This window comes from Pongo pygmaeus, chromosome 3 (assembly GCF_028885625.2).
Source record: "Pongo pygmaeus isolate AG05252 chromosome 3, NHGRI_mPonPyg2-v2.0_pri, whole genome shotgun sequence".
Taxonomy (NCBI): domain Eukaryota; kingdom Metazoa; phylum Chordata; class Mammalia; order Primates; family Hominidae; genus Pongo; species Pongo pygmaeus.
Genome location: NC_072376.2, coordinates 160,784,400 through 160,798,995, shown reverse-complemented (window position 1 = coordinate 160,798,995; position 14,596 = coordinate 160,784,400). Strand labels below are relative to the sequence as shown.

The 14,596-nt window shown below is 41.5% G+C and overlaps 1 protein-coding gene across 6 annotated transcripts in view; it reads right to left on the bottom strand.

Annotated features, from left to right (window-relative positions):
* ARHGAP10 (Rho GTPase activating protein 10) overlaps positions 1 to 14,596 on the bottom strand; it is a 337,402-nt gene that overhangs the window by 178,312 nt on the left and 144,494 nt on the right. For all 6 annotated transcript variants that reach the window (XM_054486509.2, XM_054486510.2, XM_063664171.1 and 3 more), the window contains 2 exons: positions 13,309 to 13,415; positions 10,715 to 10,809 (listed from right to left, as the gene is read on the bottom strand). In XM_054486509.2, the coding sequence (XP_054342484.1) occupies positions 10,715 to 10,809; positions 13,309 to 13,415 (202 nt within the window). The remainder of the gene's footprint in view (positions 1 to 10,714; positions 10,810 to 13,308; positions 13,416 to 14,596) is intronic.

Sequence of the window (14,596 nt, the reverse complement as noted above, 5' to 3'; positions counted from 1 at the left end):
CCAACCCCACACTCCCCCATGCTGCTCAACTCCCACAGCACCTTAGACCTCTGAACTATTACTTGCTTCTAAATCCTCCTGATCTGTGAGTTCCCTCAATTTCAAGTCTTTTAATTTCTAGTTTATCGTTGCATCCTCAGTGCCAAAAACAGTCAACAATTGTCTAGATGCCTGGATGTGAGGCTCTATAAAATGCTTACAAATATTAGTACAGTTAATGTGTTACACAAACATTCTTATATACAGTCAAATTGCATGGGCTTCTGAAGGCAACATGCTCTTAACTCACTCTTTTAAACTGAGAAACCGTACAGCATCATGCAAACAGATACTAAAGTCGCTGGTATAAAATCATTGTAAAACGCCCAATGCTTCAGATACATAGGTGATTTCCTCCTCTCTTCCTCAACATAAAAATATAAATAAGTGAATTCTACAAGTCAGAAGCATCTTGCCATCCTTTCAAGAGTGATATGGGAACCAGACAAAATGAAACCAAATATAATATTCGAAATGTCAGATTAATGAGAGCAAAACGGGAAGCATTTTCTTTAAGCAGTGCCTGAATGTGATGTGTGGGAGAACTTTCACAGAATGGGTAATTATTTATCAAGCAAATGTGTGGGGGGGTCACAGCACAAAGTGGCATGTGGCAAGCATGCCAACGAAGCTAACAGCATGTTATGTAACACAATTGTTGGGGCGGGGGAAGGGTGATATTCCACCCTTCAGGGAAGAAAGCTACACCTCCTGACAGACTACAGCTTGCCATGGAGAAAACATCCATAAAAAATACAATGTCTCCAACCTAAAAAAAATGAGAGACCTAATCATTTCACAGCCCATGGTCTCTGAAATGTGGCTGACGTCATGTAGTGATAGTTTACAGTGATTTAAGACCCTTCTTTTAGCTATGGTAGGTATTTATTTGCAGCTGTGTTCCATTGTTTAAAATAGCTCTATTGAGATGTAAGTCACACCATAAAACTTACCCACTGACAATGTACAGTTCAACAGCTTGTAACATAGCCACAGAATTGCATAACCATCACCAAAATCAATTTTAGAACATTTTTATCACCCTAGGGAGTAAAAAGAAAACCTGTACCCATCAGCCATCACTCCCCATTTCTTTCCAAACCTCTAGACCTAGATAATCACTCACTTATTCTCTATCTATATAGATGTGTCTGTCCTGCACATTTCATATAAATGGAATCATATATACATGACCTTTCATGACTGGCTTCTTTCACTGAGTGTTATGTTCTCAAGTGTCATTCATACAGTAGCATGTATTCATTTTTCATCGTATGGCTATACCACCTTTTATTTATCCATTCATCTCTTAACAGACATTTAGGTTGTTTCTACTTTTTGGCTATTATAAATAATGCTTCTATGAACATTCATTCACAAGCTTCTGTGTAAACACATGCTTTCATTTCTCTTGAATGTATAGCTAGGAGCAGAATCTCTGGGTCAGAGGGCAATGTTATGTTTCGTTTTCTGAAGAACTGCTAAACTGTTTTCCAAAGCAGCATTCCATTTAAATTCTCACTCTCAGTGTATGAGGATTTTCAATTTCTCTACATTCTTGCCAGTACTTGTTATTATCTGACTTTTTATTTATAGCCATCCTAGTAGATATAAAGTGGTATCTCACTGTGGTTTTGATTTGCATTTCCCTAACAGCTAACAATATTAAGCATTTTTTCATGTGTTTATTGGCCACTTGTGTTTTTTGTTTTTTTGTGGTTTTTTTTTGTGATGGAGTCTCGCTCTGTTGCCCAGGCTGGAGTCCAATGGCGTGATCTCAGCTCACTGCAACCTCCGTCTCCCGGGTTCAAGTGATTCTCCTGCCTCAGCCTCCCGAGTAGCTGGGACTATGGGCACCCACCACCACACCCAGTTAATGTTTGCATTTTTAGTAGAGACAGGGTTTCACCATGTTGGCCAGGCTAGTTTTGAACTCCTGAACTCAGGTGATCTGCCCACCTCGGCCTCCCAAAGTGCTGGGATTATAGGCATGGGCCACTGTGCCCAGCCAACCACTTGTGTATTTTCTTTGGAGAAATGTCTAAATTCAGGTCTTTTGACCATTTCATTGTTATTTGTCTATATATTATTGAGTTACAATGGTTCTTTACATATTCTAGAAACAAGTCCCTTATCAGACATTATTTTCAAATCTGTGGTCTTAAATGCTGTCTCTTAGCTAAGAAAAATTCAAAGTAACCCTTTGGTAAATTGAGGGAGAAAAGAAATGAAGCACACATCCATCTAACCATTGATAATCAAAGTAGTAATGGCTAGCTGGGCTCCGCCCCACCCTCCATTAGCCATTCTCCCATTGGTTCTCAGTAATAGTAAAGTACTAAAACACCACACGGACCTCTGAAAACAAAAGACAGCAATTTCCCAACCTTAGGATTTAGAAGCCTCCCTTGCAACTAGGTATAACCATATAACTCCATTCCAGCCAATGGGATGTAGTGTGAGCAAAAGTAGTCTATGCAACCACTGGAAAATGTCCCTACAACCACAGACAGTGCTATGTGATAAATGGAATAGTGCTATATGCTGTCTCGTGCCTCCGGTGACTGATAAAACTAAACCATGCTCAAGAGAGAGCAGGATTATATCAGCTGTGATCTCGCAGCCTCTGGGCTTCCCAAACAAGAGAAAAAACAAACTTTAACCCCGTTTAAGCCATTTTGTTTTGACTTTTTGTTATATGCAACCAAATCTGATCTAAAATAATGCCACAAATAAGTAAAAGCTGTTGATTTATATCTACACAGATCAAATGCAAGCCCAGCCTCCACTGTGCAGTTTATTAAATATCACCTACTTCAAAATGCTACCTGGCTGCCCTTCCAACACAGGAAATAAAAAAATAGCAAAAACAGATACTTGTAAAGAAGACAAAATATGTTTACATTAGACATATACAATCAACTGAGAAATTGCTATAAGAAGGTACCCAATATGAGGGCCAGGTGTGGTGGTTCATGCCTGTAATCCCAGCACTTTGGGAGGCAGAGGCAGGCAGATCACCTGAGGTCAGGAGTTCAAGACCTGCCTGGCCAATATGGTGAAACCCCATCTCTAACAAGGGAAATACAAAAATTAGCCAGGCATGGCAATGTGCGCCTGTAATCCCAGCTACCTGGGAGGCCGAGGCAGAAAAATCACTCAAACCTGGGAGGCAGAGGTTGCAGTGAACCGAGATTGTGCCATTGCACTGCACACTGGGTGACAGCAGCAAAACTCCATCTCAAAAAAAAAGAAGGTACCCAATACGAACCTTGTACAAACTGCATCAGAAATGCATTTATAATACCCACACACTCCACAACAAGTTAGGTTTATTTTTCTTGAAGCAGAATGAAGTCACTAGAGCTCACAGTATAGCGGTGTGGTGCAGAAGAAAAGGATAGTTGACTGACAGTTGCTTGACTGAATCTAATCACAGTTCAGTCACTTCTGAGCAACAATTCAATTTCATTTAATCCAGTACAAATCTGTTAAATGTCCACCATGTATAAAGCATTACATGTGGTATTGTGATACTAAGTAACACTAAGTAAGACAGTGTTCCTACCCTCATGGAATTCATAATCTAACAGACAAGGAACAAATTTCTTATAATTCCCTGATTCCTGATTCTACCTAGGAATCAGGAGAGTAGACAAGAGAAGAGCCTATCTCATTCACACTTTTCACTAAATAATGCTTTCGAAGCCTCAAAACTACAGATCTCAAAGTACATTCACCTTCTGCCAGCAGATTTTGCTCCACATGAGACTAACTGTAAGACACAGACGGTGGTGAATGGCAGGAAATTAAGGAACCCCAAACAGTATCTACTAATAACAGCAAACCAGAATAGATGTTTCTCTGTTTAGAAATGAGGAAATAAACCATTAAAAGGGGGGAGTCTGTAATTGTTTTTAAAAAGCAGCTTGATCTTTTAGACTAAAGGATATGAACACACCAAAAAAATTATTTTCCAAGTTAACCAAGGAGCTTTAGAAAAAGTTTGGACTTAAAATAAGCATGTATAACTTTTAAGAAAAAATAAAGGTTTACATATTAGTATTCATACGGTAGGAATGAATTCACATACCTATATAACATGTTAGAGGAATGTAACTACCCCCACTCCCACTCCCAAGACTCACTGGAAAACTTTCAAAAAACAATCACCGTTCACCACATCGACACTGTTTGAAATGCCTTTTAGACACCCCAGAAGCAATACTGAGTAGGCAGCTGGATATAAGAAGCTGGAGGTCAGGGACAAGATCCAGGTAGAGAGAATAAATTTGCAAGTTACCAACATACGGATGGCACATAAAGTCGTAAGACTGGACAAGGTCATAAAAAAGTGTGAGTGAAGAGCGAAAACATCTAAGGGGTGAACCCCAGAGAACTCCAACATCCAGGGGTCTGGGAAACAAAGAACTGGCAAAGAAGTATAAAAAGTGAAGAAGTCAGTGATGCAAGAGGGAGGTGTGATGTCCTTGAAGCAAGTGTATGATGGAGGAGAGAGTGATGGGCCATGTCAGGGATGCTGAGAGGAAAAGACCATGAGCACTGGGAATCGACCACCAGGCACAGCGACAGGGAGACCACTGATGACCTCAACAAAAACAACTGCAGTGGAGAGAAAGGGCAAAGGCCTCAGTAGACAGCTCAAAAGAGAAGAGGAAATAAATAAGAAAAAAAAAAATTTTTCTTTTTTTTGAGATGGAGTCTCGCTCTGTCGCCCAGCCTGGAGTATGGTGGTGCCATCTCAGCTCACTGCAACCTCCGCCTCCCAGGTTCAAGCAATTCTCCTGTCTCAGCCTCCTGAGTAGCTGGGACTACAAGCGCCTGCCACCACACCCGGCTAATTTTTGTATTTTTAGTAGAGATGGGGTTTAACCATATCGGTCAGGCTGCTCTTGCACTCCTGACCTCAGGTGATCCGCCCACCTCGGCCTCCCAAAGTGCTGGGATTACAGGCGTGAGCCATCGCACCTGGCCAGGAAAGAAATTTGAGACCATAAATATAACAGCTTTTTGAAGAACTGTTCTTGTTTATAGGAGTTAAAAAATGGGCAGTAAATTAAAGGGAAGGGTGGTTTCATTGGTGATGGTGGCTGTAGTGGCTTTTGTTTTTTTAAGATGAATGAAATAAGAGCATTTCACTTGCTGCCGGGAGGCAAAACTAATGTTAACAACAAAGAAAAAGTAGAGTTGCTTGAGTAATATCCTGGAGCAGTGGAGAGAAGATGGGAAGAGGAAATGGAAACACCTGAACAGAGGAGTTGGACTCCATCAGGAACACAGGCAGCTCCCACAGGCAAGGAGGAAAGGCAGGGTGTCTGGGTACTGAGGGTGGAGGTGGGTGTCTAGAGCGGAAAGAGCTCTTGTTACGGCTTCTATTTTCACAACAAAATAGGACACAAAGTCATCAGGAAAGGAAGGCAGTGTCAGAGCTTAAAAGAGAGAGGAAAATATAAAATATTCAACTGGGAGTATACAGCAACTCAGGAAACACAGCATGAGCCGGGCAGGGTGACTCACGCCTGTAATTCCAGCACTTTGGGAGGCCGAGGCAGGTGGATCTCTTGAGTTCAGGAGTTCAAGGTGAAACTGAAACTCCGTCTACTAAAAATACAAAAATTAGTCAGGTATGGTGGCACACACCTGTAGTCCCAGCTACTCAGGAGGCTGAGGCATGAGAACTGCTTGAACCCGGGAGGCGGAGGTTGCGGTGAGCAGAGATGGTGCCACTGCCCTCCAGCCTGGGTGACAGAGCGAGACTCTATCTCAAAGAAAAAAAAAGAAAAAGAAAACACAGTATGATCAGTGGCTACCATGAATGGCCTATTGGAGGACAGTGGTCATGTATTTGAAGTGATCCCATGAATACAGTAGAACTTGCTTCTCTAGAAAGAGAGAAGGCACAACTGAATCTTAAGTTGGGATTGTGCAAACAAGCAAAATAAAGAAGGAAAGCAGCAGTGGAGTGGAGGGTATTAAAAAGGGACTATGATGAGTGACTATGAAATTTCAACTAGTTAAGGAAGAAAGTGAGTGCACGAGGAACAGCAGATTGTAGGGCTTAACTGAGGAATCTAAGGGTACTTATTAGGAAAGAAGGTGGTAGAAAGAGAAAGTCTTGCAATCAGGATTGCTGAGGACTGCAGTTCCTTGCAATGACAAGGTCTAAGGAATGAACACCGGAGAGAACGGCTGAGGTACGGTAAAGAACAAGGTCACTGAAGGAGAGGAACTTAACAAGTCAAGATGCCAAGTGCTGAAAGCATCATCTGAAGCCATACTGAAATTACCAAGACTTGTAAAAAGAGCAGAATTGGCAATGCAACGGTTGAGTATCCTTTATCCAAAATGCTTGCGACCAGAAGGGTTTTGGATTTCAATTTTTTTTGGATTTTAGAATATTTGCACATACAAAATGAGATACCTTGGGAATGGAAACCAAATCTCATCAAGAAATTCATGTATGTTTCATATACCCCTTATACATGTAGCCTGTAGGTAACTTTGTACAACATTTTTAATAATTTTGTGCATGAAACGAAGTTCTGACTACAACCCATCACATGAGGTCAGGTATGGAATTCTCCACTTGTGGCATTATGCCAGTGCTAAAAAAGCTTTGCATTTGGAAGCATTATAGATCTCGGATTTTAGGATTAGGGAGCTAAACATTCTAGAAGCAGTTCAAAACACAGAAAAGGGTAAGAAAACTACATATTACAGAGAGATACACTTTCAAGTGTGAAACCATGAGAATGGATGGATACAGAAAAACAACTATAGGAAATGGCAACGTTTAAAGGAGCAACAGCCAAACTGGAGAGGACCAAGAGATCTGAGGGAGAACCAGAACAGTTAACTGTCATGGAAGTAAAAGGATGGAGAGTTTCAGGAGGTCAAACGTGAATAACAAATCAAATGCTGCCACAGCCACCAAGCTCTGTACCCAATTTCCTCCCAGGTTTCTCTTCATAATGACCCACAGCAATCTAACTCAACATGACTGATATGGTTTGGCTGTGTCCCCACCCAAGTCTCATCTTGAATTGTAGCTCCCATAATCCCCATATGTTGTGGGAGGGACCTGGTGGGAGGTAACTGAATCATGGGAATGGGTTTCTCCCATGCTATTCTCGTGACAGTGAATAAGTCTCACAAGATCTAATGGTTTTTATAAAGGGCAGTTCCCTGCACACGTTCTCTTGCCTGCTGCCATGTAAGATGTACCTTTGCTCCTCTTTCGCCTTCTGCCATGATTATGAGGCCTCCCCAACCATATGGAACTGTGAGTCCATTAAACCTCTTTTTCTTTATAAATTATCCAGTCTTGGGTATTTCTTCATAGCAGTGTGAAAATGAACTAATACAATGACCCAAACTAATTTCACTGTCTTCCCCCATCCTTATGCCCCCACTGTTTCCCACCTTAGTAAATGGTACCATCTAGCTACTCAAGCCAGAAACCTTCCCCACTCCTTCACCCTCTACTGCAACATCCAGTTTATCCCCAAAAATCTACCCCACTTGGCTCCACCCCCACTGCCACCACACCAATCCTGGCCCTCTCACCCTGTCCTTAAACTACTTCCTCTTGTCCCCTCCTGCTACCTCCAGATCTTTCTTACTCTGCCAGAATGAGCTTTGAGAAATACAAATATAATTGTCACTCACTGCCCTGCTTAAGACTATTTAATGGATTAAGTTCAAAATCTTCAAGTTCAGGCCCTTGCCCCATCTCAAGCCTCTTCTCCCACTCTCTCTGGCTCTTGCACTAGTGATGCTAGGTGTCTCAAATACATCATGCTCTCTCCTGCCTCCAGGCCTCCACATGCGACACTCACTCTACCTGACACATGACTCTCAATCCCAGCTGACTCCAGATAACCCTTTAATTTATGAATTTAGATGTCAGATCCTCTGTGTGCCTTTATTTAGCCACCTAAACTAGATTAGGTCCCCCTGCCAGGAGTTCCCAGAAAGGAGCTGTGGGCCTCAATGGAAGTAAACTAGAGACTTCTGCAAGAAAAAAGACAGAAGCTAAAAGGGGGGGGGGGGGGGGGGGAATCCAGGCCCCTATGCCTCTTTAATAAGGGAACCCACTTTTTTTGCTTTATATATGCATTAACATGAAATTTTATTTGAAAAGAGGGTCTCCCTATAAAGCACTTGAAAAACACTAGAATAGATCATCGACCTAAAGTCCTCCCCTGTTCTAAGAGTCTCCCTACAGGTATTATCCTTTGTATGTGTAAGCACCTCCATAGGAATCCCTCATCAATGTCTTTGAGGGGTAGAGAGTGGTTCCAATCATAGCAAGGATCATGGCTGACAAAAAAAAAAAAGAAAGAAAAGAAAAGAAAATTGGGGATGATCAAGGTCTCAGAGAAAACCAGAGACTCTGGATGATTAAAAGGATTAAATTGCATTATAGAAGTACCCTGCTTTCAAAACTAATCAGATTCACCTCACTTAACATATTCTCTAGTAGACAGCACTGCTAACTCATCTTTGTCAATTATTTAGAAAACATTCTGATTATATGGTAATCTGCAGAGACTTATGGCACAGTGGTTAAGAGGTAGGGCTCAAGCTGGGCACAGTGGCTCTTGCCTGTAATCCCAGCACTTTGGGAGGCCGAGGCGGGTGGATCACTTGAGGTCAGGAGTTCAAGACCAGCCTGGCCAACATAGTAAAACCCTGTCTCTACTAAAAATACAAAAATTAGCCGGGTGTGGTAGTGTGCCCCTATAATCCCAGCTACTCAGGAGGCTGAGGCAGAAGAATCACTTGAACCTGGGAGGCAGAGGTCACAGTGAGCCAAGATTGCACCACTGCACTCCAGCCTGGGCAAAAAGAGTGAAACTCGTCTCAAAAAAAAAAAAAAGAAAGAAAAAAGAAAAAGATAAGATGTGGGGCTCTAGGCAGAGAATGCAGGGGCTCAAATCTCAGCTCTTCAACTACCCACTAGCTACATGACCTTGGGGAAATTGCTCAAATGCTCTGTGCCTCAGTTTCTCATCATAAAATGGAAACAGTAACAACTACCTGAGAGAGCTATGGCAAGGAATTAGCTGAGATAAAACACAGAAGCATTTAGAACAGTGGCACTCAGAAAGGAATCCAATGCTACCCATGGGTGTGTGCACACAGATGTATGCTCGACTTGCGTTACACTGACTAATTCCCTTCTTAAAGTTTGGAAGAGTTCTTACTGGCTTGAAATTTAGGCCAGGCATGGTGGCTCACACCTGTAGTCCTATGACTTTGGGAGGCCAAGGTGGGAGGATTGCTTGAGTCCAGGAGTTTTGAGACCAGCTTGGGCAACATAGCAAGACCCAACCTCTTTTACACTGACGTTTTCATATTTTTCCTATCTTGGCAAAATGCTTATTTAACCACTTCTCCTTTTCACAGTAGTACCAAACTTATCATGGTGCTTAAGGGCCTGTTTTTATGTACAAATAAATGGTCTTCAATTCATTTATTATAAAGTGAACCACTAATCGTTCCTCTCTGCACTACCCCCAGAGACTCAACTATATCATCTAAGAGAGGAAGCAGCATTAATTACTTTTGTATTCCTGGGTTCTGACCTGAACTTTTTTGCTTTAACAAATCTCACAAGCTTTTATTATACAATCATAGAACAGCCTTACCTAAAAATTATCACTGCCAAAACCAGGGCTGGCAAGGAATCACTGTGCTGTCAGCCATTAAAAAGCAAATATTCTATGAGCACTAGGATTTTCCTTAATGCTACTGGAGGACATAGAAATTAATGCCAGACAAGCAGTAATACTGACGAACAAATTTTTCTCTTCTACTTCTTCCTCTCTGGCAAAGATTCTTTTACAACTAAATAACTGGAAGTCATACAATACGAAAAAAAAAAAAAAAGAATTCATCTTTGAATAAACAGAAAGAGTTTGCCTAAGACCCTCCATCACGTACAGGATGTAGACACTGAAAACCCCCCCATACACAAATCAATGTTGTTCTGTATTAGTAGCTAGCTACCTATCACCCCTTTTTAGTTTTGTCACCCAGTTCCTCTTGCCATTTTTCTCTTCATGCTACAAATTAGACTTGGATCAACAATGAAAAATTCCAAGGCAATTTTGTTTTTGAGATGGAGTCTCACTCTGTCGCCCAGGCTGGAGTGCAGTGGCACCATCTTGGCTCACTGCAGCCTCCGCCTCCTGGGTTCAAGTGGTTCTCCTGCCTCAGCCTCCCATGTAGCTGGGACTACAGGTGTATGCCACCACGCCTGGCTAATTTTTTTGTATTTTCAGTAGAGACAGGGTTTCACCATCTTGGCCTGGATGGTCTGGAACTCCTGGACCTCGTGATCCATCCACTTGGGCCTCCCAAAGCGCTGGGATTACAGGTGTGAGCCACTGCACCTGGCCTCCAAGGTTATTTTTTAAGTGATAACTCTGGTTAGAATGACTCCTAACTAAATCAAGATGAAACTATCACCCTGTAGCTAAACCCGGTGATCAAGACTAAACAGCTTATAATGAACACACAGCCTGGAAATATAGCAAGATAACATTCTCCCAGGCCACAGAAATCACAGTTGCAACTAACCTCTATTTTTTTAAATCATTTTTTTAAAACGACTTTTTCACCATGTCCAATAATTCCAATAACTTACCGATCAGCAGCTTCTATGTCAAAACAAAACCTTCTGTCAATGGAGTCAGTATGCCTCTTGGTACATTCTTTCAAAAAGAACACCTCTCCATCCCCCTGCAAATAATCATTTTGAACATTCTCAAAACCTACAGGATAAGTATATACATACTCAGCCATTCTATACTGGAGAGCAGGGGAGCAAGGTTCAAGATCTTAAGTCCCTTCTCTTTACCCTATCCTCTTTCAAACTGGCTTATTTAAATGCTATTTAGAATCTAAAATATTAATATTTTTGTCATTCTCCTGATTCTTTTGAGAAGGGAGTCTCGCTCTTTCACCCAGGCTGGAGTGCAGTGGCACGATCTTGGCTCACTGCAACCTCCATCTCTCAGGTTCAAGTGATTCTCCTGCCTCAGCCCCCAGAGTAGCTGGGATTACCAGCATGCACCACCACACCTGGTTGATTTTTGTATTTTCGGTAGAAACAGGGTTTCACCATGTTGGCCAGGCTGGTGTCGATCTCCTGACCTCAGATGATCCACCCGCCTCGGCCTCCCAAAGTGCTGGGATTACAGGCGTGAACCACCGCGCCCGGCCATTCTCTTGATTCTTAAGATTTTCTAGACCTTACTGATTACGGTAATGTTAAGCCAGACAATACCAATGTTATTATTATTTCTTTTTTTGACAGTCTTGCTCTGTTGCCCAGGCTGGAGTGCAGTGGTGCAATCTCAGCTCACTGCAAACTCCGCCTCCTGGGTTCAAGCAACTCTGTGACTCAGCCACCCAAGTAGCTGGGATTACATGTGTGCATCACCATGACTGGCTAATTTTTGTATTTTTAGTAGAGACAGGATTTCACCATGTTGGCCAGGCCAGTCTCGAACTCCTGACCTCAAGTTATCTGCCCACCTCGGCCTCCCAAAGTGCTGGGATTACAGGCGTGAGCCAGTGTACCTGGCCAAATGTTAATTTTTAAAGGTAGATTAACAGTACAGTTTTTAAGATACTGGAATACTGTTAGTCTCTTATTGTACTCTTTTTTAGTGTAATAATTTATTTCATATTATGTCACACCACATGTCACAAACAATATGTGACTATTTTTGGCCTATAAAAATTGCAATTCCATACAGGTCAGCCTAAAAGTACACCAATAACCCTAGATTAAATATTTTGATAATCGAAAGCTAGAAACACTTAATATATGCAATTTCTCTCTTTCCTATGTGAATCACCCTGAATTTATCTTTACTTAATTTGCAATGCAGAAATACAGGTGCTCAGTAAAAGAACTATATAAAGTGTGAGTACACACTTATTGAACATTTTAACATTTTCCAGAATGTGAAGATCTCTAAATAACAAACATTAAGATATACAAATATTCAAAATCTCACAGTTATATTCCATAACATATTTATTATTATTATTTGGAGGCTAAAACAGACATCACCAAGCAGAAATATCTTAGGACTTGAATTGGCTCTGACAGGAAACTCACTCTCAAATCTGATGCTTCAAGAGCCATCTCCTCACTTCCTTCTCCTCACCATGACTAATTTTCCATGTCTGTTTATTATATTGTGTTTTTATTAAAAGCTGCTGTAAATATTTTTCAGGAAAGGCATAGTATAAGTAAATAGAAGGGAACATAGGTTTTTCTTTTTTTATTCACCTAAGCAAAACCATACCCATTTCACCCAGTAAGCAACGAATTAAGCTGCTTTCTTAAAATGTGTTATCAATTACGTTCAACATTGGTGGGAAGTTTTGTCTCTAGGCCATTAATTATTGTAATAAGCTGCAGATTCCATTTAAAATACATATAAAGATCACCTTTCCTACACAGCCAACTCTGTGAGGTCTTCTTGCTCTTTTCTTACTATCATGCTTTGCTGTTTTAGTTTCAGGGGGAACAGTTAACTAAATGGTGAATACCTATGTGAGAACTTTGTAAGATGAACGGAACAACAGTAAAATTTATTGTAGATCACTCTTCTTTGTTTTCAGGCTATGAACAGCAAGTCAGTTCCATCGTATAAATGCTGAGGAACCAATGAGTCATGAAAGCTTGCTGTCAGTGTTACCTTTATCTTCCAAACAGTGACATAAAAAGGATTCTATTGTTCACCTAAAAAATATCTAGTGGTTAAAACCACATATTCTCACTCTTAAGTGGGAGCTGACAATGAGAACACATGGACACAGGGAAGGGAACATCACACACTGGGGTCTGTGAGGGGGCTGGGGGCTAGGGGAGGGATAGCATTAGGAGAAATATCTAATGTAGATGACGGTTTGATGGGTGCAGCAAATCACCATGACACATGTATACCTATGTAACAAACCTGCACGTTCTGCACATGTATCACAGAACTTAAAAAAAAGAAAAAATCTAGTGGTTTAAAACCCATGCATGTAATTCAGAAAACATATATATTGTTCTGTCTTCTGGCCCATTTCACTTAAAAACAAAACAAAGATTTTAATACTAACAATTTATTTACCATCCATGAATATAAACCATTAAAATATAAACTATTAAAATGATACCCTCAAACACTACCTCTGACAGACTATAATCTATTGTATGTTGAATCAAATACTTACAAGTTTCCCTCCAGATCTGTGCTCAAATGGGATCATGTTGAACTTCTTCGCTGCTTTTCGATACATGCAATAGTGTTTGACCCAATTGGAACCAAACGGAGCAGGCCCTTCAACAAAAAAACAGCCCTTTATATTTTCCCTCATAAATAAGCAGATATGCAGAGCTACAAACACATTACTAAAGAGGAAACGTCTAAAACGCAGCAACGATTACAGTTGAATCAACGAAACAGATCAGCAATACTGCTAGTTCTAAGAAGAAGAGGGGAGGCCGGGCATGGTGGCTCACGCCTGTAATCCCAGCACTTTGGGAGGCCGAGGCAGGCAGATCACGAGGTCAGGAGATCAAGACCATCCTGGCTAACACGGTGAAACCCCGTCTCTACTAAAAAAATTAGCCGGGCGTAGTGGCAGGCGCCTATAGTCCTAGCTACTTGGGAGGCTGAGGCAGGAGAATGGCGTGAACCCAGGAGGCAGAGCTTGCAATGAGCCGAGATCGCGCCACTGCACTCCAGCCTGGGCAACAGAGCGAGACTCCGACTCAAAAAAAAAAAGAAGAAGAAGAGGGAAAATAAGAGATACTTTGAAACAAAACTCTAAGATTTAGCAAGACAGAAGTGATTTAAAGACATACTGTTTAAATAGTTTGCTAGAAAAATCAACAGTTATGTCCTACCTGAAAATCTCTTAATTATAAGCTCTATTTTTTGTTTGTTTCTAGGTATTAAGAGCTCACAAAGGTTTCAAAAGTTCCATCTCATATATGAGATGGTTTGGGATTTAATTCTGGCCTCTCAAAATGATAGAATTGTAGAATCATAGTGCTAAGAAGCATCTAGTCTAAAAATCCACCTAATGCTTTAAGTCCATGAACAGCATCCTGGTAAGCAGCTGCTCTTACTGATGATTGAAAGCTAGCCTTTAAAAATGAAGTATGGGCCAGGCACAGTGGCTCACGCCTGTAATCCTAGCACTTTGGGAGGCCAAGGCGGGTGGATCACGAAGTCAGGAGATGGAGACCATGTTGGCCAACGTGGTGAAACCCTGTCTCTACTAAAATACAAAAAATTTAGCCAGGTGTGGTGGCACACGTCTGTAGTCCCAGCTACTCGGGAGGCTGAGGCAGGTGAATAGGCTGAACCCAGGAGGCGGAGGTTGCAGTGAGCTGAGATCGCGCCACTGCACTCCAGCCTGGGTGACAGAGACTCTGTCTCCAAAAAAAAAAAAAAAAAAAAAAAAAAAATTAGCTGGGCGTGGTGGTGCGTGCCTGTAATCCCAGCTACTGGGG